The sequence below is a fragment of the Panicum hallii genome, chromosome 4 (genome assembly GCF_002211085.1).
Source record: "Panicum hallii strain FIL2 chromosome 4, PHallii_v3.1, whole genome shotgun sequence".
In the NCBI taxonomy this organism is placed as follows: domain Eukaryota; kingdom Viridiplantae; phylum Streptophyta; class Magnoliopsida; order Poales; family Poaceae; genus Panicum; species Panicum hallii.
Window position 1 is genome coordinate 48,778,498 of NC_038045.1, and position 22,305 is coordinate 48,800,802.

The window sequence follows — 22,305 nt, forward strand, 5'->3', positions numbered from 1 at the left end:
CCTTTGATAATTTGACACCATATTGCAGTGACATGTGAGACTGCTTATGTCATAGTGACAGTTGTTAGATTTTTAATCTTTCATCCGAATTAGAAGTCTCAAATATTTACAAGATATATGAAAAATCTAAACGAACATTGTAAAGTAAATCTTCTATATCTTTTGAACAGCCAAATTGCACATATGTTTTCTTTTTATTTGTAAAGATACAATACTTTGATTATTATAACTCTTTAGGATCTTGCCACAAGGCAGTGTTAAAATGGGTCTTTTTTTTTGCAAATCTATGGTTCGGTTAAAGGTAGATTCTAAAGTTGCAGTTATACTTTAAGATAAAAAGAAAGTGACCATAGTCTCTTATTTTGTGTTTACTCTCTAGTACAATATATGATCTTTGGAACAACCAACTGACATCATTTGTAGTATTTATCTGAACATGAATATTAAGGGGACGAAAGTATGTCTTTTAATTATTAGCACGCTTTCATGACTTCTATAGTTCTGGATACTAAAAAAAGCATATGTCATCCACTGGTTCATGATAGGGTTGCTTTATAAGAACAATTTTCACTCGATTTGGTGTACTAGTTGACTCAGAAAATTTATATAATTAAGAAAAGTCATCACGCATGCTAATATCTCTATAAATGATGCAATGCTTTAGGTTATCAAAAATATAAAATCAAGTTATATTATGTATCAAAATAATAAGTTTTCAAGGTTTTTGTTGAATAATTTTCTTATAATGTATCTTTACTTGAGGAGAGATAGGTGTCATTCGCCTGCGGGCAATTTTTTGGGGAAAAAAGACAACAAGAATTTCGAATTTTCTCTTCTTTTTGTTGAAATAAACTTCACATTAGAGGATTATATGTAATATATTGTTGATGTGTTGATATACTTTACTAGTCAAAATAAGACCACATGTCGATTTACAAAAACTTAGAGGGATTTTCTATAAAATTGACAGCATCACAACAACGTCCCCGCGCCGAGGATGAAGGGCTATTTTTGCAATAATATTATCGTAATTGGTGGATCTAAACATTCGGTTCTACATGTAAAATTGATTGTTATTGTGTTGAGTGCTTATCTTGAGTGAAAATGAATTTGCATAGTAAGTTATGTTTTTGGAGTTGATCGAGTAGATAGCGAGACATAGTTTGTTAAAATAGGTTGTATATCCTTGAAATAGTTAGACATCCTAATTTGAATTCAAATTTCTAGTCGTAATATAGGTCAATAATAAGAAGATTGGACCATGTAAGATCATAACTAAATCTGCTAAAATTACAAATGAATATTTATTCATGAAGAATTGAAAATTTGTGATCTACCGCAATGAAACTATTAGTTAACTTGTTCTATGAAATTCAACTAATTGGGGATGATGACAAAAAATTTCACAGTGTTGACACTATGCACATAGATTTATAACCTTCTGTATTCTATCTCCATTTAATTTTAAATCTTATTATGCAAGTTTTTCATGATAACTTATACATTTTACATGAAAAAACCTAAAAGTTAACAAGTTGTCTTGTTTATGTGGCAAAAATAGGAACATCAGATGACATCTTTTTTCGAATGTGAGCTTGCCAATTTTGTATGATCATGTATTAGAGAGACTTTTCATTAAGAATGGTTTGCTACTATCATCTTATTTGAAAGTTAGATTTTAAGAAATTTGGCGTGTAATAGAAATATTTTTTATATTTACGAGTCAGCATGTGGTCATGTGGAAAATAGGAATAGAGGTCAAACAAGTAGAAGGGGACAATGGTCGAAGCTAAGCGAGGCCATTACCTGAAGGTTGGTTTTAAGGAACCAGGCAAGCTTTTCGATAGATGGAAAAGTGCGATCGATGCGAGTCGCGGTAGGGTTATCCTACTAATTTGACCACTTGAAACATCAACATCTTAGCTCTAACTCGACCTGTCGACCAGCTGTAGCTTGTTTGTAGAAAGTAAAACCTGGTCATCATTCGTAAATTGTTGCTTTGTCTTTGGAATATAGCATTATATTAAAAATGTCTAGAATGAGCCACTAAGGTTTCGTACATAGCTGCATCCTTTCAACTTCATTTAGAAACCACTTTCTCATTGTTGCATGCGAGCCGTAAACGTGTGTCATCAATCAGCTTCCGCCATTTGCTTCAAGAAAGATGTCTGTAGAGATCCTGTTCATTGTGGAGACTAATGGATGCATATCAAAAAATATTTGCCGGAAGCAGCAATGATAATATCCCCACAAGTTTGTTTACAGCTAAATTGAAATTGTCTGTTTACATAGATTAATCTTTCTGACCAATGCTCGATTTTGGTTTCTTGAAAACAAACTATGGCAGCGCCCGCACAAATGATGGTGTTGCTTACACTTGCACATTTTGCTGCTTCATTTGTTAAGCCTCTCGCAATTTGTGTTCCAATTTAGAAGCACACAGATATGCCATAAACTATTTTGTAAGGTGGCCCGCACAAATAACGCGGGTAGCTAGTATTTTTTTCTATTTTTTACTTCATAATAAAAATGGATGCAAATAGTTTTTTTAGTGGTCATTGCAATTGTTTTATCCTAATGGTCTAAAAGTATCGTCTATACTTCTTTTTTATCAGTCATATTATGTTCCAAAATTATAGAAACATATTTTTATATACTTATCAGAACTAATGTAAATATTTACACACTTTAACATGAATATAATTTTAAAATATTTGTTTAGGTATGTATATTTTTGTTTGAGTGTTTTTTTTTACTTCGAATGATAAATTATTCTTAAATTTTTAGAAGAGGATCTAGGTAGGTGGTTCAATGTATACCGGCAGAAATAACAATCTTCTCTATTTTTATTCAATCTCTAGTTGTTGTATCCCCTGCGTGAATGTTTCCATATTGCCTTACTGTTGTTGCATGTTTTTCCTTTCATGAACAGTGCCCGGGGTTAATAAGTTTGTCATTGCAACAGGTGAGGTACTGTACCCTCTTTTGTGCTCATCTCCCTCTTATACTTTTACTCCCAAGGAGCTTTGCTCGCTATGCCATAGGCACAGAAGACACATTCATGATGGTGCGGGTCGTTCCCTCTCGTCAAACACTACCTGCAACTTTCAATGGGCAGGCATGCACGTCAAATATCGATGTCCAACATAGCACTGGCGATGATCATCATGCCTTAGCTAGTGACTGTATTAGGATTATACTTGATTTGGTACCTGTGTCCAAGCTCACTTAGTAGATCATCGACTTGCTCTATTACGCAAGCAATTCGCATAAGGTGTATTTAGTTGGGTGAGTAGAGGCTAGACAGGATTAGCTAATGCAGCCTCTCCGCATTTGGTTACCTGTGTAGAACTGCTAGCTTGGCTTAGGTTATGCTAAAGAACCCCCTTAGCCTGGCTTAGCTAGTACCTGAAAATCCACCGTAGTAGCAAAGCCAGGCTGGGCTTAATACAGGTTGCGGTTCCGCTCACCTCGTCTACGCACATAAACTCAAGCATAGACCTGGTGGCAGCGGCAGCAAAGGCGTGGCGCGGCACAGTCCTGGCGTGAGCACTGGTAGATTACTACCCACTTGCAAGTCGGTTGGCCATGCCAAGGTGCTGCAAATCGACTACAGTGATGCATGAACATGGGCGAAGAGGACTGCAGTGGTGTGGCGGCTCGGTCGCAATTGACCAATTGTCAACGGCAAGCGGAGATACGACTTGCCATGAAAAGTGGTGGCGGTGACTATGCTGGGTACCGTGATTTCTACAAATGCTTCATCATGTTGTTGTCGGCCTCTCCAAGATCTCCCATCACCCATAGACCTCGGCGCGACGGTGACAGTGATGCCCCTGCGGCTCCTCCAAAATTCCGCACTCCCCGCGCATCTATAGCAGCCATAGCCTGGCTTAGCTAGTACCTGAGTCACCGTAGTAGCTAAGACAAACAGGGCTTAATATAGGTCGCGGTTCAGTTCACCTCCTCCGTGCACATAAACCCAAGCACGAACCTGGTGGCGGCGGCGGCGGCAAAGGCGTGGTGCGACACCTGGTCCTGCCGGCAGAGATGTTGGCTGGTGGTCCGGTCGCGAGCGCCGGTCGATTGCTACCCACTCGCAAGGCGGTTGGCCAAGTCCGAGGAGGACGCCGAGGTGCTGCAAATCGACTGCAGCGACGCGTGACCATAGGCGCACAGGATTGCAGCGGTGTGGCGGCTTGGTCGCAATTGGCGCCGGCAAGCGGAGATACGGCTTGCTATGAAAAGCGACGGCGCGGTGACTACGCCCACCGAGACTTCCATGAATGCTTCGTCGCGTTGTTGTCGGCCTGTACCAAGCTATCCCCATCGCTCATGGACCTTGGCGCGACGACAGCCGCAATGACCCCGCTGCTCCTCGAATATTCCGCACTCCCCACGCATCCTCCTGGTCATCCGATTGTTCTTGTTATTTGCTTATTGAGATTTAAGCTAGGCCTGAATTGAGAGCAAGCGGGAGACCATGTGCTAGGCTCGGATTGGACACTGGTATTTGTTACGTGACATGTGCTAATTTTAAAATTTTGAATTTATATGTGTTTTTTAGTTGGATTTGATATGGATTCTTTGGGTTAGTCTAGACCGTTTACAAAATCCAACAGTGTAAATTCTTCTCTTTTTTAGATTACCGTGGGAATTTCTAGACCCTCACGACGAACGTGGTTGCTTCTTTTTAACACTCCTTTATTACATAATATAATAGATTAACTTGGATCAAATACAACTGGAGCCCGGATCCAGGCTAGGGGAGGCACACAGGCCTGATACAGAGCCAAAAACGGCATGACGCGCCCATACAACAGGTTAATTGTAATATTTTTCTTAACCACTTTGCTTAGAAATTCAAGTAGCGAATTACCAGTCTACTAATGTTTGTTGGACTTTATCTGGTCAATGGCCTTCAGATCGGTTGCCCTGTATTTTCTCCACGTACCATCCCTAAGGCAGGCGATCTCGTGCGCCACGTCGTCCATGGCGGGCCTCATCGACGGCGCGAGCTGCGAGCACGCAATGCCGAGCTCGAGCAGCTCCGTGACGACGATGGCCTCCATCTCGCGCCCCGGTGGGCCAAACGGCAGCACCGACGGCGGATCACGCGGCAGCGAGCGCTCGACGACGGCGTCCACGTCGTGCTGCAGGCGGCGGTTCCTGGCCCACTCGGGCAGGCTGTGCCCCTCCTCGGCGATCACGTCCGTCGGCCTCTTCCCGGAGATCATCTCCAGGAGCATCACCCCGAAGCTGTACACGTCGCCTTGCGTCGAAGGGCGGCCTCCCAAGCCGTACTCTGCATCAGAAGTTATGGGCAGCCACTTAGACAGGAAGTGATCAGACGACAGAGATAGAAGATGCACTGTTGCTTACGGACCGGGTGCAATGTAGCCAACGGAGCCTTGCAGCAGCCGAGTGATGGAGTTGCATACGGACATCGACGCCTCGCCCATCTCCGGACCTCTCGCGTCCGCGGCCACCAGCTTCGAGATGCCGAAGTCGGAGACGACGGCGGTCATGTCGGCGTCGAGGAGGACGTTGCTCGGCTTGAGGTCGCAGTGGACGACCTTGACGGGGGCGTGGTGGTGCAGGTACGCCACGCCCTCGGCGACGTCGCTGGCCACGCTGAGGAGCAGGTCCAGGTCCAGCCGGCGCGGCCCCTCCGGCTTGCCGCCGCCGCGGGGAGGCCCGTGGACGAGGCCATCGAGGCTGCCGTTCGGCATGAACGGGAGCACGACTGCCTTGAAGTCTGGCGTGCTGCACGCGGTGATCACGCGGATGAGGTTCCGGTGCCGGATGCTCCTGAGCACCCGGCACTCCCTCTCGAAGCTGCCGGCGATCACCTCGCCGCCGACCTGGTCCTGGTGCAGGACTTTGACGGCGATCTCTGTCCCGCCATGGAGGACACCCCTGTAGACCTGTCCATATCCTCCTTTCCCAATCAAATTCACTTCCGAAAAGCCATCCGTCGCATCGACAAGCTCACGATATGATATCCTTGGATGCTCACCCTCTTTTTGACCCACGGCATTGTCCGGTCCTTTACGGAAATGTGATAGTTGAATGGATGGGGGTGTCAACCTCAAACGAGAATTCATTAGGTCGTGATCAACAATGCACACCATGGCCAATAAACCGGCAGCAATGGCGACGACGACAATTATGGCTATGTACAGGAGGTGGCCATGTTTTCCACGGCATGACACCATGCGGAGCATAGATCCACATAGGCCAGGATTGCCGAGAAATGAGTCTCCAGTGAGGTTTGCAAATGCCCCTTCACTAGACACCTCGCCGGTGAAGTTGTTGTATGAGAAGTTGGCAAACCAGAGCACTGGTGATGCTTGCAAAGACTGAGGAATCATACCAGTAAGCCTATTGAAAGAAACATCAAGGACATGGAGGCTGCTTGGCAAAGCGCCAATGGAAGGAGGAAGGGTGCCTTGCAGAAAATTTCTGGAGAGATTGACATACTCAACCCCGGCACAGCCCTTGATCTGCGCTGGTATTGCCCCGGAGAGCTTGTTCGCTGACAAGTCAAGAGCCTGGATCTTGTCCATATTGCCAAATTCCAATGGTAGAGGCCCCTCTAAGAGATTGTTAGAGAGGTTAAGATAGAGTTGGAGGCTACTAAGACCAGCTACACCAGTAGGAATTTGACCTGTAAGTTTGTTATAAGAAAGGTCCAAGATCATGTTGCAGCTAAGACCAGGTGGTATGGCACCTGAGAGCTGGTTATGATCAAGAACAAGGTACCCCAACTTAGTGAGGTTGGACAAGGTCCCTGGTATTGTGCCTTGAAGACCATTATAAGACATGTGGATGATATTTAAGTGTTGAGCTAAGCCAATGGATTTGGGTATTTCACCGTTGATCTGGTTATTTGCTAGGACTAACCGTGTAAGCCAACGTGGTTGGAATATCTCTGAGGGGATCGGGCCCTCCAACATGTTGTCTTCTAGGCATAAATCTGTCAGCAAGGGAAGATTTCCGATGGCGTGAGGAATCGCACCAGTGATTTTGTTGTCATACAGGTAGATCTTGGTGAGATTGGTTGATAAATTGCCGAACATCGGCGGGATCTTGCCTCCAATGCTGTTTGAGTCCACTCCAAGCTCTTCTAAGCTGGTGCAGTTCACTAGAGAAGCAAGGAAAGGCTCAAGGTTAGTGTTGCCGCCATCACTTGAGAAATTGTTGTTGGACAGGTAGAGGTACTTGAGGGATGGCATGGTGTTGAACATTTGGGATGGCAGCTCACCACCAAGGAAATTGCTCTGCAAAAGCACCCAGTCAAGGCTCGTAAAATTCGAAATTGATGAGGGGATAGCGCCAACAAGCCTGTTTTCATAGAGGATGATCTTCTTTATGTACGGAAGCCGGCATCGTGCAGAGAAAGGGATCTCACCGGTGAGGGAGTTGGTTCTCAGGTTAATGTGGGTTAAGGAGGAGCAGTTGCAGACAGCAGCCTCCGGGATGCTACCAGTGAGGTTGTTGCCATACATGGAGAGGTAGGCTATGCTTTTCAGAAGACCTAGTGCTTCTGGGATCGGCCCGTTGAGTAAGTTGATATTAAGGTTCAGTTCCTCGAGCTGGGACAACATGCCGAGCTCCGGTGGGATGCTGCCAGAGAGTTGGTTGCTTTGAAGGTCTAGCCTCCTGAGTGCGGAGAGGTTGCCGATAGCCGGGGAGATGACGCCGGTGAGGTTAGAGTTAGAAAGGAGAAGGTAAATCACACGCCCTCTTGAGTCACATGTAACACCAGACCAATTGCACATTTTAGGGGAGCCCCAGTCAGAGAGGTTCCCCCAGACACAGGACTTGAAGGAGAGCAATGCAGTGTGATCGCTGGCTTGTGGATCCACTGCAGAAGCATGGTTGGAGCATACAACTGCAATGGCAATGGTGATTAGGGCAAGGAATCTAGGCATTGTGGGGATTACAAGGAGGTTTGGAGAGCTGATACCAGTCAGTAGCATCTTTGCCATGGATTGTAGAAGACAGCTCTAGATGTGGAGGTCCCTACCTTAGCTATGCTATGAGATTATGAGTAGATGGTGGTTTAAATAGGGGATGAAAGGGAGGATAAGCAGAGGGTGTTGACTGAAGGGTCAATGCCTTTTTTTTGCTGCCAAATTTTGACTATGGCCGTGGTCGAAATTGTAAGGTGATGCTGAACTGTCATGGTGATTGGTGAACAATGCAAAAGCCTGATATCATGGCCTACTACTGGTGAGATCCCATTTACATTATCCAGATTTATTTTCTATCCTGACCACTAACTAGAGGCAGGCACATTACACGTGTTAGGGCCTATACTCCTACGGGACTTGGAACAATTTCACCATTCCAAACAAGACTTTAATTATATAGTAGATATCTCCACTGGGTATTATCCCTAGGAAGTGTTTGAATACGAACTGGTATTTTACATGGAACATATAGTTCTTAGTTCAGATACAAAAAACTCAAGTTTCCGATGAAATACACTCAAATCTAAACAAACCTTTGCGGTTACTTGATCATTAGATGAATCATGATAAATCAAAGGGCACAATCTATCCCCACCTTCATGCTAACGCCATCGAGTAACTGGGCGAAAGCATCAGCTTGGTGTGGGTGAGATCATGATGGAGGGCTCTGTCAAATCCGCGTGGAGATTAGCTCTGTCAAATCCGCGTGGAGATTAAGCCGTGGATTAGGCCAGATAATGGTCAAACATCCACTAATTAACATAGAGGAATCACATTGGGTGTTGCTCACTGGTTAAACCCAGCGTGCAGCATGGTGACATAAACTAGCAATGCCGCTAGCATGCACGCAGGCAGCACCCGACGACTCCATCAGGACTCGGTACAGCACACCATAAGGCAACTGCACGAAGCTAAAGGTAAATCGAAGGATTCAGGGTGCTCCCAGCCAGAGGCACCCCATGTAAGCTACGAATCCTATAGGCATGGACAGATGAACTACAGGTTTGATAATTGATAGTCTATAGACTAATATAGTATCATGTTACATCTATATAGGCACGTGTAGACAATGAGTGAGTTATTTTACAAGAAAGAATTACATTACTAAAAAGATATAATCACATGAAACTCTAATTTAAGACAAGGCCTATGTACATATACTCAACTGAAAGACTCGGAAGTACTTATGCCACAATGAGTTTCTGGATGTCCTTCTGCAACAACAAAACAAAAGATCATAGCAAGGAGGCTGTGAGCAACATGGAATGGCAGAGTAATGTAAGCAGAAAACTGCAGGAGGTCGGAAGAAAAGGTTTGGATTATTTTTTTAAGCAAGTGGCCTAAGAAAGCATAACCACAAGAGGAACGTGCAAACCAATGAAATACAAAGTGGCATTTTTAAATTGAAACTGACGGAAAGATTACAAAGGCAATGAGTGCGCGTGTAGCAAAGCTGTCTTAATGCACCGAAATGTGATAAAAAGAACAGGTTGAAAGCAAAACAGCTGACTCAAATCAATGGTAAGATAAATGGAACTAGAACCGATGGGATCTGGCTTTCCACTTCAAAATGAGAGCACAAAACACAATTAAAGTCGAAAACTGATCCATTACTGCAACTTGAGAATATTTTATACCAAAGACAGTACTGTACGATTCTTTTGACAAATCAAGCTCCAGATCGTCAGTTTAAGTCTCCACTCCAGTGAACCTAAAGTTCTTAACCAAAGAATCCTAAGGCCAGCAGTGGGTAAATCAACGTTGGCAAGCTCAGGCTACTCGCATATTACTGACTCGGGTTGTCATGAGCAACTGCCATTGACGAATTATTTTCCTAGGCCCATGCTCCCTGTCAGCACCGCAACGTGCTACTATGTGACCTACTAGAGCCATTTAGAAGCTCCATATTAGAGCCCTCTGTTGTAGAACCAAGGAGTTAACAACTGAAACCCAGTATTACAAGGTTAGTTTCAGGTGGGTGCCCCAAGCACCATTCACCTATTATCAAGTACTTTATGTGCTAAAAGGTGTAACTTCCACCGAAAGATTTGCATAAAGATAAAAGAAAGGCAGAGGTCAAAACGTGTCAGTAAGAACATTAAAAAATGCCACTCCATGAGATGGTCATTATGGTAACTTTGCAAGCAAAACATGATAAATGACACTGCAAAATTGTTGCCTAGGTCACTGTGCCTAAACAATATACACATGAATACCCATCTATTATTGGGGTCCACAAGTTGTTGTTTTTTCTAAGTTCTATGTCAAATCTAGTATGTACAAAAATCAGCTAAATGTAGTAATCGAGGCCAAATTGATGTGATTCTTACTTTTATTGATTCTTACAAATGCTTAGTGGGTACTTGATACTATGATGCATCCTCTTGCACTCATGTCTTTCAGTATGTTTGAAATGCAACTATGTCTTTTTGGTGCATTCATATTCATCGTGTGGTGATCAGATGGCAAGGGGAAAAACCGCAATGATATGGTACTGTCGTCTAAAAGTATGTGGTACATGCTTGTGCTTTCTAAAGTGTTGACACATGGCATGCTCACATATTCACTACTTAATAGGGAAAGAAACGATTGATAGCACTACATAGGCATATTTAGTTTAAGTGCACATCAATCCTTATAGCCATATGGAAAAAGTAATGTTAATTTTGAGTAATACAAGTTTGAAAACCAGTTGAATATAAAAAGAGTATGTTGGGTAAATTCCAGATGTAATTCACACACCTCAATCTGGAACGGTGAAGTTGTAGGTGGATATCTCTCCACAACTTTGCCATTCTTGTCCACTAAGAACTTCTCAAAATTCCACTTGACTAGATCGCCCAAAAATCCTCCAGCACTGGACTTCAGAAATTTATAGATGGGGGCTGTATTAGGTCCATTGACATCAACCTGAAATTATAGAGAAAAGAGCAAAAGATCCATCATGCCTTGATTTTTTTTTTATTGTAAAGTCCACCAGTATTAGGTGGGATAAACTATGGAACATATTACTGAGCACAGTGTAATTACCATACCTTGTCAAAAATAGGAAATTCAGCTTTAAATCTTGTACAGGCAAACTGCTTTATCTGAGAATTTGATCCAGGTTCTTGTGCACCAAATTGATTGCAAGGAAATGCAAGAATCTCAAACCCTACGTGCCAAATAAAGTAATAAAAAAATTTAGGATGTCAGGTCTACTATTGATCTGTGAAGTCAAGATTCAGGGTTAACATCAACAGTTCCTTGTCATGTATTCGAGAGGAGAATGCACATCATAAATTGAGTTATATGAACTAAATGTTGTGTAGAGGAGGACCCTCTTCACAATGACAACATTTCGAAGTGTTGTGGGCAGATGTATTAAGCAAGAACTACTGACTTATGATAACTTAAGAAATACTGTGAAAAACTACAGAAACAGTAACCTCCTAGACATATGCCCATTCCACATCAAATCAGGGCAATCAGCAAATGCATTGAGATGATCCACTAGGAAAAGAGTACTGAATATATGTGATAAACAAAAGGTCACTAACATAATAACAAAAGGTCTCAATAATTGAAAGATCACATAAATTGGCATACATAAAGAAACATCAAAATATGTTTGAGTTAAACTGCTGTCTTTATTTTGTGATTTTTATAATATAGTTAGGATAAAAATACTATTGAAAGGGTACAATGACTTAAACGTAATTTATAGTTGGCAGTCTCTCTTTAAATTGGGGGAAAAAACTAGATTTCCTGAATTAATAAATATGCAAGGTAATGTAAAATATAGTACCTTGAGTTTTGTACTTCTCATAGATATGAGATAATTCAGTGTAGTTTGCTGTTGTCAACCCACTGAGATTCACAGATAAATGCCAAGTTAAATGCCAAAAAGTACTAGATACATTATCATACTGTGTGGTTTGCAATGAAATTACCATTGAGAAGCAACATTAACAATCAGCAACACCTTATTCTTGAACCTTTTAAGAGGAACATCTTTTCCATCAATGTCCTGAACAATGAAGAATTCCTTCAGGTACAAGATATCAAAACATGCATACATATTTGATCTTCTTAAGGCACAATTATTCCTTCATGTTTCCGTATGTAAGATGGTGACAAATTAAAATATGTGGAAGGAAAGCACCAGGTGAACATAGAAATTCACAAGCATCAGGTTTCACCACTAAAAAATGGTATCCCGAACAATTTCTCATAATACACTCTTTATTTTACTTTTGCTTCCTCCGTGTTCCTGGCTGAACATGTACTGCATGTGCAATTTTGATTTTTCTGCAACTAACCACCCTGATATTTTTTTTACCATTCAAATGTGCATAGCTGGTTAACTGATCCAACAAGTGGAGGACGAAAAGAATTTATTACATCCTAAGAATAGAGTTTAAAGCTTAGTTTCTGACATAGTAACCCTGATTCTGACTGCTAATGCAGCCATACCCATTTGATTTCGAAAACAAAGCTTCAATAGCATTCACATGACGGCTGATTCAGTCAGTTTCAAACATAACCAACAGCACCAGAAAACACTCAATACACAATGAATCTATGGTTGCAACTCCCACACCTACCCCCAACAACACTACTTCAATAACTACAGTGCTAATACTGCAACGATGAACAAAATAAAAACCGCCCAAAATTCTGACGGATTCCACGCGTCCCTCCATTACCCTCGCTTAAACGATTACAGGCAGGTCGCGCGTCACACGTAACGTATCCACTAGTACAGCATAAGCTTATCAGCCTAATTGCGGCGCCATGGCGACTTTGGCGAGCAAAAATTTCAACAGAAGAAACCGGGTCACCTTAACGGTGTAGTCGTAGATGCTCTTCTCGGTGGCGGCGGTGGCGTAGGCGATCCCGGGCGCCCGCCTGCGCGCCGTCCGCGGCGCCGCGACGGAGGCCCCAGCCCAGCCCGTCGGGTGCCGCGGGAGCCGCACGAAGGAGGCCGCCGCTCCGGCGCCGGCGGCCGAGGGGAGCCGCGAGGCGCCGGCGGGGAGGAGGCTAGTAAACGCGGCGGCGGCCGTGGCGGGAGCCATGTGGCGCTCGCGGCGTTGGTGCGGCGCGTGGCGAGCGCGTAGAGAGAGATGGGGGAGTGGAAGCGCTGGAACAGGGTCACAGGGGTGGTGTGCTGGCGAATAAAGGCTGCGGGGGTGGTGGGGGGTTGGTGCTGCTGGCGGAGGCGGATTGGCTTGCGTCGATTCTGGTTAAGGACGGGCTACGCGGCAAACTTTTGTGCATACGCCCTTTACTTATTCCGAATTCCTTATGGTTCAAAATACATGGGAATTCTGTCAGTCGAATTTTTTTTAAAAAAATAGCTAACAATTTTTGAAAAGTTACATAAATTTGGTGATTATAGGATCCGCTCTAGCCCTGCCATCGCCAAGCCATATGCGTAATACGGCCAGCGCGAGCCGGAAAAGGATTGCATGGGTCTAGGTACAACGATGCTGCTACAGGGCAAGCGCGTGGGTCACAGTTGATTTTTCTTCTATGATATGTTTTACACGAATTTATTATATTTTTATGTTTTTATTGTATTTGAATCCGTTTAGATTATAATATATTATTTTTTTCTCATTGTACACGTCTCGAATACAATATTATTTTTGTATTTGGTATTTTTATAATATACAATGTTTCTTTAGAAAACATGAATATACAATAAAAACAATTAATAAATTTGGTATTTTTATAATATACAATGTTTTTCAGAAATTTGAAAATTTCTAAAGACACATTGTATATTATAAAAGTAGGTAAAGATTTCTAAATTAAGCTAACATCAAAACACAACTCTTATAGATTACGGTGGTTGGATCGATCCAAGCCAATCCGCGTTCCAGCCTATCTCCGAGGAATACAGGATAAAGCAACGGGGTGGGCGGAAATGATCGTCTCCGCCCAGTGAAGCGGTGATAGCCTCGCGGACACGTGAAATGTTCGCACGCCGGACGGACTGACGGATGTTGGTCTTTTTCAACGCGGGAGTGGCGAGAGCGCTGGAAGCTGGACCACGAAATTCGCGCTCACGGGCGTGGACGGGACGGAAGCAGGTGGCGAGGTGGTGGTGCCAGTCTGTTCGCTGCGTTTCTGGCTGATCCATCCATCAATCATCCATGGGAATGGGGAGTTTTCCAGTCGCCATCGTGTTATTTGTTTTTTTCTATTCCATTTCCTTTTCTTTTGTGCAGCATCGTCGTCCAGAGAAAATGGCCAGTGGTGTACAGAGGCTGGGTAGTGGGCTGGATCGATAAGAGCCACTGTGGGAAATGGGCTAGTTGGTAATGTTATACGGGCCCAGGAACTTAGCCGCAACCTCCTCAATGTAAGCCCACACAGCCAGCCCACAGCACACATGTTGGCCTGTTCCAACAGCACAGCCAGCTGAGCTGTTCTCCAGCGCTCATCTTGACCGTCCATCTCCTTTCGGACGGCTGAATTGTGACTCCTCCGTTCAAACCGCTCGGCAAGCTGTGACCGCCGCACGGCACGGCAGCGAGCCAGCGGCATGTCTCCTCCGCGCCTCGTCCTCCCCACGCCCGCCGGCGACCCCGGCGGCGCGCTCCGGCGCTCGTACCTCCGCCTCGTCGCGCTCTCCTCCACGCCCCGCCACCTCGACCAGCTCCTCGCCGTGTCGCTTACCTCGGGCCACTACGCGCTCGACCCGGCCCCGGCCACCGCGCTGCTCCTCCGCTACGCCTCGCTCCGCGCGCCCCACGCCCACCTGCTCCGCCTCTTCCGCGCATTCCCCCGCCCCGACCGGTTCCTCCGCAACGCGCTCCTCCGCTCCCTCCCGTCCCTCCGCCCGCACCTCCTCTTCCCGTGCCCGGACTCCTTCTCCTTCGCCTTCGCCGCCACGTCGCTCTCCTCTTCTTGCTCCTCCCGTGGAAATGAAGCCGCCGCTGCCGCGCGCGCGCTTCAAGCGCTCGCCGTGGCTGCGGGGTATGCGACGGACACGTTCGTCGCGTCGGCTCTGGCCAAGCTCTACTTCAAGCTGTCGAGAGGGGACGACGCACGCAAGGTGTTCGACGAGGTGCCGTCGCCGGACACTATCTTGTGGAACACGCTTCTGGCTGGGCTGCCTGGTTCGGAGGCCTTGGAGGCGTTCGTTCAGATGGTGCAGGCAGGGAGGGTGCGGCCCGACTCGACCACCCTTGCATCCATCCTACGGGCGGCTGCGGACGTGGCAAATGTGGCAATGGGGAGGTGCGTCCATGGATACGGGGTGAAGTGCGGGTTGGCAGAACATGAGCATGTTGTGACCGGGCTTATGTCGTTGTATGCCAAGTGCGGGGATACGGACTGCGCACACTATCTCTTTGATAGGATGAAAGACCCAGATTTGGTTGCCTACAATGCTCTGATTTCAGGCTACTCGGTCAACGGCATGGTTGAATCATCGACAGAGCTGTTCAAAGAGTTGGCAGCCTCAGGCTGGAGGCCAAATTCAAGCACATTGGTGGCAGTGATTCCCGTGTACAGTCCATTTGGGAATGAGCTGCTTGCTCGGTGCTTGCATGGGTTTGTTGTCAAGGCCAGGTTGGATGCAGATGCTCTGGTGTCGACAGCGCTGACCACTTTGTACTGTAGGTTAAACGATATGGAATCTGCAAGGAGCATGTTTGATGCAATGTCAGATAAGACCATGGAGTCATGGAATGCAATGATATCTGGGTATGCCCAGAATGGCTTGACGGAGATGGCAGTTGAACTTTTCCAGCAAATGCAGGCGCTTAATGTGCAACCTAATCCGATCACCATTTCAAGCACTCTATCGGCCTGTGCACAGCTTGGAGCTTTGTCTCTGGGAAAGTGGGTTCACAAGATCATTTCCAAGGAGAACCTTGAGCTCAATGTCTATGTCATGACAGCGCTCATTGACATGTATGCAAAATGTGGAAGCCTTGCTGAAGCTCGGAGCATCTTTGACAGAATGGATAACAAGAATGTGGTCTCCTGGAATGCGATGATATCGGGATATGGTCTCCATGGCCAAGGTGCTGAAGCGTTGAAGCTCTACCAGGCCATGCTGGATGCACACATTCTCCCGACAAGCTCCACCTTCCTGTCAGTCCTCTACGCATGCAGCCATGGAGGATTGGTTGATGAAGGGCGGACAGTCTTCCGTGTAATGACTAATGAGTACAGGATCACTCCAGGTATCGAGCATTGCACGTGTATGGTGGACCTCCTTGGCCGGGCAGGAAAGTTGAAGGAAGCTTTTGAACTCATCTCTGAATTCCCCAAGAGCGCCGTTGGAGCTGGGGTGTGGGGGGCACTGCTTGGTGCTTGCATGGTACATAAGGATAGCGACCTTGCAAAACTGGCATCCCAGAAATTGTTCGAACTGGACCCAGAGAACGCAGGCTACTATGTGCTCCTCTCTAATCTGTACACATCCAAGAAGCGTTACTCCGAAGCAGCTGTAGTGAGGCAAGAGGCTAAGAGCAGGAAGCTGGTGAAAACACCAGGGTGTACTCTCATTGAGATAGGCGACAAACCGCATGTCTTCATGGCTGGTGACCGTGTGCATCCACAGTCAGAGGCCATCTACTCATACTTGGAGAAATTAACTGCAAAGATGATTGAAGCCGGGTATCAACCTGTGACGGAGGCAGCATTGTATGACGTCGAGGAGGAAGAGAAGGAGCACATGGTAAAGGTGCATAGTGAGAAGTTAGCCATTGCCTTTGGGCTCCTCAGTACAGAGCCAGGGACAGAGATCAGGATCATCAAGAACCTTAGGGTGTGCCTAGATTGCCATAATGCTACCAAGTTCATATCCAAAGTGACACAAAGGCTGATTGTTGTTAGGGATGCCTCGAGGTTTCACCATTTCAGAGACGGTGTTTGCTCCTGTGGTGATTACTGGTGATTTGCTTGAAAAAAAGGGTTCTCTAACAAATAATTGAGATTCTTTTGAAATAATTGCCCTTAGAGTATCAAATTGTGCTCAAGGGTCTGGAGTTTGAACAGACATCACTGATCTAGCTGGTGGAAGCCGCTGTTCTGACCAATAACCAGTGCAATTGATTTCCATCTTTCCCAGCAAGGCCGATATTTGCTAACCCAAGCAACGATCTCACTAATTCATACAAAGTTACACTGAATAATTTTCAAAATATCAGTGCTGCTGCTGCCATGTTAAAAAATAGTGCTGAAACAAGAACGCTTAGTATATTGAATCAATTGCTAATTGAACAATGATGTAAAGTACATAAAAATATGTATCTTTTGCGCAGAGGTAAAAGGAGTGCACATTGTACCCAGAACTGTCAGAAGCCAAAAGGCAAACTTGGTCACTTGTTTTTTCTGATATCAAAGTATTATTGCTTCACCATTTTCTAGTGTAATGTTAATTGGGGTTGGCTTTTATGCCTAACATGTTGAAAGGTGTACAATATCTCAGCATTGGCTCTGTACTTTGTGCTCAATTTCACTCTGATTCTTCTACATCTTGACTTCAGCTAATGGATGCCATCTTCTTTGTCTAAATATGGATACTTCATGCTGCAATCGGCCAAAGAGTTATGTAAATTAGTCAGATAAAAGTCAGGTCATGCTGCACAGCAGTAGAGCACTCATGCACCATCACCTGATAGCAATATGAGAGCACTATCTCCTGATACCATATGAACGAAAGAAACATTTGAGTACTTTGTCGAGCAGATAAGAAATATCACAGTGAACAATATGAGTAGCTCATGTGTTCCTACCTAATTACAGTGTGCCTAGCTGCTACAACCTAGAAGCCATACACTATATAACCAGGACATTTTTGTGCCCTCTGTTAGGTCACTAAAGGTTCTTCGCGAGTTCAGATGTGCACAGCCTCCTTGCACATAGAGCATCAAAACTTTTTAAGTAGTGAGAACTTGGTATGGCCATTGCCTTGTGAATTGTGATTGTGGCCAGCACCAGATAGAGAGTCCAGCGGAGTCTAATTCACCAGGCCTTCAATATATAAACAATATGCCAAGTGAAGACTGAAATGTTATTCTCCTCTTAATGAAAAACATGCTCAGACACATTCGTGAAAAAGACTGCAACGTTGTGGCAACTGGAAGGTCTTAGCATACCTCAACTGTTATATGCATCGTCTCAAGAGTAGTGCTAAAAAAAATGAACCATCTGATCCCTGGAAGTTGAAACAACTTTCCAGAGATTGTGTCACCGATCAATGTCTTAATATTCTGCTTCATTGATTGCTTTCACTTTTAACTGACAGAACATATCAGCACATTAAAATTTTCTGAACTTTCTGTTGCCACTGCCATATGATGTTAAGAGAAACAATTCTAAGCAATCATTATAGGTGTTAACAAGCATAGAAAGAATGTTACCAATGGCTAGAGTCATGGTTGACCGGGTCGAGAAAGGATGGGAAGACCTCCACCTCGAGATCCCTAGAGGCGATGGAGAAGGGGAGCTACAACATGCGCTCCACACTTGGATCTGTTGGAACAAGCGCTACATAAGATTCCGCAAGGAGCCACAGATCCCGCAGCATCGGCTCAGAGCCCAAGGCCAAGATCGCCAACGCCAACAACCAGCATGGGTCCGCCGTCACTACACGCACAAAGGGACCCCAGCATGGTTCCGCCGTCACCATCTGCACAAAGGGACCCCAGCGTGGATCCGCAGTCACCACCCGCTCCTGTTCTAAGTTCTGAAAGACTGAAAGCATCTTTCAATCATCCATTTTCATGACCTATGGAGCTGCTCCCAGGTAACTTGACTAGTCCTTTTTCCTGCATCCATCTCCGGATAGCTAGAGATTTTTCCCACATCCCATATGAGGTATACAAGTTTGATATCAGCACATATAAATCTGGTCTTTCAGGATGGAGCATCATCATCCTCTTGATAGCTTCTTCTCCATACTGTAACCTTGAATGGAGCCTGCATCCATGGAGAAAAGCTCCCCAAACACTAACGTCTGCTTGCATTGGCATCTTATATATGAATTCCAATGCTCGCTCGAGATTTCCTGCACGGGCTAACACATCGACCATACAAGCATAATGTTTCATGGATGGTGTGATGTTGAAATGCTGTGCCATGCTATCAAAATACTTCTTCCCTGCAGTAACCATCCCAGTATGGCTGCAAGTGGATAGGATGCTTGTGAATGCTACATCGTTTGGGCGCACACCGTCTTTCAGCATTTCATTGAAAAGATCAATAGAACCAGCAGAATCGCCTTGCATTCCATAACCCCCGATCATAGCACACCATGTCACAGAATTACGGTCATTCATCTCATTGAACACCCTACGAGCAGATGGGAGATCAGCACACTTGCTGTACAGGTTCAGTAGGGCAGTGTTGACATAAACATTGGAGAGAAATGCATGTTTAACAGCATAACTGTGGAATGATTTACCAATAAGCAGGTCAACCAGACAAACAGAAGCTGACAGAGCATTCACCACTGAGGTTGCATCAGGTGAAACGCCCTGCAGCCTCATCTGTTTAAAAAGCATCAGAGCATCAATGCCCATGTTATTCTCAGCATAGCCTGCAATCATTGAATTCCATGTGACAACATCCTTGTACAAAATCCTTCCAAATATGTTGTTGGCCTCTGAAATTGCTCGACACTTTGCATACATGTCAACTAACGCATTCACCACCACATCATAATCAGCCGCACCTAATTTAACAGCTATCCCATGAATTGACCTTCCCAGAGACAGGTCACGTAACTGGGCAGAAGCTGAAAGAACAGTTGCCATGGTAACTGAATTTGGAACAATGCCTAGAAATTTCTTGTCAAGGAACATCCGTAATGCATCAAGAGGGTTCCCATTCTGTGTGTACCCCACAATCATCGTGGTCCAAAGAACAATGTCAACATAGCTGAGCTCATCAAACACGCGTCGAGCATCCGCTACCTCCCCGCACTTAACATACATATCCAACAAGGCTGCACTGATGAAAGAGTTATAAATTAAGCCATGTTTGATCACTGATCCATGGATCCACCTCCCTTTGTGCAAACTGTTGAGTGCGGCGCAGGCAGCAAGAACACTAGCCATCGTGTACTCACTCGGCTGCACACTTTCTCGCCTCATCTCGTTGAACAGAAACAGTCCATCTGCAGCAAAACCATTCTGGACGCACCCGCTTAGCATCGAGGTCCAGGACACCACACTCCGATCGGGAATTCTCTCGAACATGTTGCGGGCGCACTCCAAGTCCCCGGCTTTGGCGTAGAAGTCAATCAAGCTGTTCATCATGAAGCCGTCCGCGCCACCGGCCTTGACGGCGTCGCAGTGCAGCCTCCTGCCGTACCCGTACTCCGATGACCTGACGCAGGCCTTGAGCGCGAGCGACAGCACGAAGTCGTCCTGCGCCTCGGGGCAGGGGCACCGCCGCCGCATGTCCTGGTGCAGCGCGACGGCTTCTGCGTGGCGCCCCGCGTTGACGAGGCATCGCAGCATGACCCCGTAGGAGTACGCGTCCGGGTGGGGGGTCCCGTCGAACACCATCCGCGCGGAGGCGAGGTCGCCCACCGCGGCGTAGCAGCTGAGCAGCTTGGTGCTTGCGCGGAGGCTGCCGAGGAGCAGGCCATGGGTGTGGGTGAGGAGGCGGGCGTGGAGGGCGCGCAGGGAGGGGAGGGTGCCGCATGATGGGAGGAGACGGAGGAGATCGCCGGCAGACACTGCGCGCAGCGCCAGGTTTTCGATGGAGTGCGCGCGCCGGCGAAGTGGGGGGCGGCGGAGACGAAACGGCGTGCGTGGGTGGGGTTGCCTTTCCGCGTTTTGGCCCATCTGGGTGTGGGTTCTCTCAGGCCCAGACGCCCACTGTTAGTTTTTTTAAAATATATATATATATTTTTTTATTAATATTACAAAATAGGCTCCTCTTTGCAAATTTGACAATAACAAACTGTCCTTTTCTCTTCATTACAACCGTTTCTATGGAAATGACTCCTATATGATCATACACACTCCGGTTTATCCATCCATGCAAATTGTTCTGCTGAGGACCAGAGCCGAGAAGATTTGTCCACCCGTCACATCTATGGATTGTCACTTAATTAGAAGTAAGTAGGTCTTAACATGTGTTGTAGGATAATGGGCATATTTGCTTTCGGTGCAACAATGTTTATTTTGCACATTTTGCGATAATCCTCACCTTTTGTACGGCCACAACTTCACCCTTGCCAGATGTCAACCCACTACTTGCCTGTGGCTTGTGGGGGCTTCAGGCCATGGTTTTCTCTGATTTTCTAGGACATGAAGCTAGCTTGATTATGAAAACACCGTCAAATCGGGTATAGAATAGGATTATCTGACAGCATAATCTTTGGATTTATTTTTAAAATAAAACAGAAAGGAGAGTTGCCGGTGGCATTAAGAAAAGGAACTGTGTAATCTTTAGATTATTTTTTGTCTAGTGGCTCTGGATGGATGACCAGTTGAGCATGCTTTCCTTTGTATTCTTTGATTAATGATTACTATTTCATAATTCTATTGGAGTAAAATGCATCACGGCCCTCGAACTTGGCTCGGGATGTCATTCCGGTCCCCAAACTTTCAAAATACATACTCGGATCCTCAAACTTGCTAATCGCATCACGTGAGGTCCAAATTATAGTTGTTTAAGCTAAATCAAAAGTTATATAATTTGTTCAAATAAAAAATTATATACGTATAAAAATAACTCATACCAATTTACTTGTACAAATATATTTACAAAAGATCTGTATAAGAAATTTGTAAAAAAAACTCATATGATAAAATTTATAAAAAATAGAAAATAAAAAGGACAAATTTGGAGGAAATATTGGAAAAGAAAATATTCAGCATAAAGTTTTGAAAAAAAATATATTAGGAAAAAATAGAAAATATAAGAGTTGAGCAGAAAAATAAAATAATAAAATTTGGACTACATGTAAGCTCCACATAAGTTGAAACATTTTCACTTTATGATTTAAAAATTATGATTGGAACTTTACATGTTGCGAGTAGCAAGTTTGAAGATCCGAATATGTATTTTGAAAGTTTAAGGCCGAAATCACACCTTAAGCCAAGTTCGAGAATGGGCGGTGCATTTTAGTCATTTCATTGGAATCCGAGTAGCAGGGAGACATCATGCACGAGCAGGAGCAGCGTGGAAAGTGCGTGGGCCAAGGTCGTACAACGTGCGTGCATCATGCCGAGCAGCGAAGCCGGTCTTCGGCCTGGGGGTGCGATCGTACTTCTGCCATCGTCAACTTTCTCCGGCGGCCGGAACGACGACAGCCACCGCTGTCAGCTCCACGGTCCAGGAAGACGCTAGACGTAGTGATGGC

At 45.2% G+C, this 22,305-nt stretch overlaps 5 protein-coding genes across 9 annotated transcripts; 1 reads left to right on the top strand and 4 right to left on the bottom strand.

Moving 5' to 3' along the window:
- Positions 1-4,677: 4,677 nt before the first annotated feature.
- On the bottom strand, positions 4,678-6,045 carry LOC112889337 (putative leucine-rich repeat receptor-like serine/threonine-protein kinase At2g24130). The gene is made up of 2 exons (XM_025955912.1): positions 5,387-6,045; positions 4,678-5,305 (listed from the first exon to the last, which is right to left on the bottom strand). The coding sequence occupies exons 1-2, from the start codon at positions 5,730-5,732 to the stop codon at positions 4,887-4,889; spliced, it is 765 nt and encodes a 254-aa protein (XP_025811697.1). The 5' UTR covers positions 5,733-6,045; the 3' UTR covers positions 4,678-4,886.
- LOC112890595 (putative leucine-rich repeat receptor-like serine/threonine-protein kinase At2g24130) lies at positions 5,849-8,275 on the bottom strand. The gene is made up of 2 exons (XM_025957458.1): positions 6,036-8,275; positions 5,849-5,941 (listed from the first exon to the last, which is right to left on the bottom strand). The coding sequence occupies exons 1-2, from the start codon at positions 7,992-7,994 to the stop codon at positions 5,849-5,851; spliced, it is 2,052 nt and encodes a 683-aa protein (XP_025813243.1). The 5' UTR covers positions 7,995-8,275.
- Positions 8,276-8,411: 136 nt separating this feature from the next.
- LOC112889338 (phospholipid hydroperoxide glutathione peroxidase 1, chloroplastic-like) lies at positions 8,412-13,163 on the bottom strand. The gene is made up of 7 exons (XM_025955913.1): positions 12,803-13,163; positions 11,912-11,988; positions 11,767-11,828; positions 11,015-11,133; positions 10,722-10,889; positions 9,146-9,193; positions 8,412-8,672 (listed from the first exon to the last, which is right to left on the bottom strand). Exons 1-6 carry the CDS (start codon positions 13,034-13,036, stop codon positions 9,164-9,166), a joined length of 690 nt encoding a protein of 229 aa, XP_025811698.1. The 5' UTR covers positions 13,037-13,163; the 3' UTR covers positions 8,412-8,672; positions 9,146-9,163.
- A 1,256-nt stretch (positions 13,164-14,419) lies between these two features.
- On the top strand, positions 14,420-17,101 carry LOC112889904 (pentatricopeptide repeat-containing protein At4g30700). Its single transcript, XM_025956696.1, has one exon. It carries the CDS (start codon positions 14,512-14,514, stop codon positions 16,876-16,878), a length of 2,367 nt encoding a protein of 788 aa, XP_025812481.1. The 5' UTR covers positions 14,420-14,511; the 3' UTR covers positions 16,879-17,101.
- Positions 17,102-17,199: 98 nt separating this feature from the next.
- Positions 17,200-20,830, bottom strand: LOC112889905 (pentatricopeptide repeat-containing protein At2g03380, mitochondrial). Of its 5 annotated transcripts, none has more exons than XM_025956700.1 (2): positions 18,347-20,830; positions 17,200-17,513 (listed from the first exon to the last, which is right to left on the bottom strand). In XM_025956700.1, the coding sequence occupies exon 1, from the start codon at positions 20,777-20,779 to the stop codon at positions 18,698-18,700; it is 2,082 nt and encodes a 693-aa protein (XP_025812485.1). In that variant the 5' UTR covers positions 20,780-20,830; the 3' UTR covers positions 17,200-17,513; positions 18,347-18,697. The 5 variants fall into 5 exon arrangements, with proteins under 5 accessions (XP_025812485.1, XP_025812486.1, XP_025812483.1 ...); XM_025956701.1 differs by having other exon boundaries at positions 17,200-17,957; XM_025956698.1 differs by having other exon boundaries at positions 17,200-18,224.
- Between the last annotated feature and the right edge of the window lie 1,475 nt (positions 20,831-22,305).

What these genes read in the sequence shown, in the direction of transcription:
- LOC112889905 (XM_025956700.1), bottom strand. Translation starts at nt 20,779, where the DNA reads ATGGGCCAAAACGCGGAAAGGCAACCCCACCCACGCACGCCGTTTCGT.
- LOC112889337 (XM_025955912.1), bottom strand. Translation starts at nt 5,732, where the DNA reads ATGCCGAACGGCAGCCTCGATGGCCTCGTCCACGGGCCTCCCCGCGGC. An exon ending in CGTTGGCTACATTGCACCCG is followed by an intron (nt 5,306 to 5,386) that starts GTCCGTAAGCAA and finishes CTTCTGATGCAG; the next exon opens with AGTACGGCTTGGGAGGCCGC.
- LOC112889338 (XM_025955913.1), bottom strand. Translation starts at nt 13,036, where the DNA reads ATGGCTCCCGCCACGGCCGCCGCCGCGTTTACTAGCCTCCTCCCCGCC. An exon ending in TCTACGACTACACCGTTAAG is followed by an intron (nt 11,989 to 12,802) that starts GTGACCCGGTTT and finishes TTCATTGTTCAG; the next exon opens with GACATTGATGGAAAAGATGT. An exon ending in AATTTCCTATTTTTGACAAG is followed by an intron (nt 10,890 to 11,014) that starts GTATGGTAATTA and finishes CTATAATTTCAG; the next exon opens with GTTGATGTCAATGGACCTAA.
- LOC112890595 (XM_025957458.1), bottom strand. Translation starts at nt 7,994, where the DNA reads ATGGCAAAGATGCTACTGACTGGTATCAGCTCTCCAAACCTCCTTGTA. An exon ending in GTAAAGGACCGGACAATGCC is followed by an intron (nt 5,942 to 6,035) that starts GTGGGTCAAAAA and finishes TGATTGGGAAAG; the next exon opens with GAGGATATGGACAGGTCTAC.
- LOC112889904 (XM_025956696.1), top strand. Translation starts at nt 14,512, where the DNA reads ATGTCTCCTCCGCGCCTCGTCCTCCCCACGCCCGCCGGCGACCCCGGC.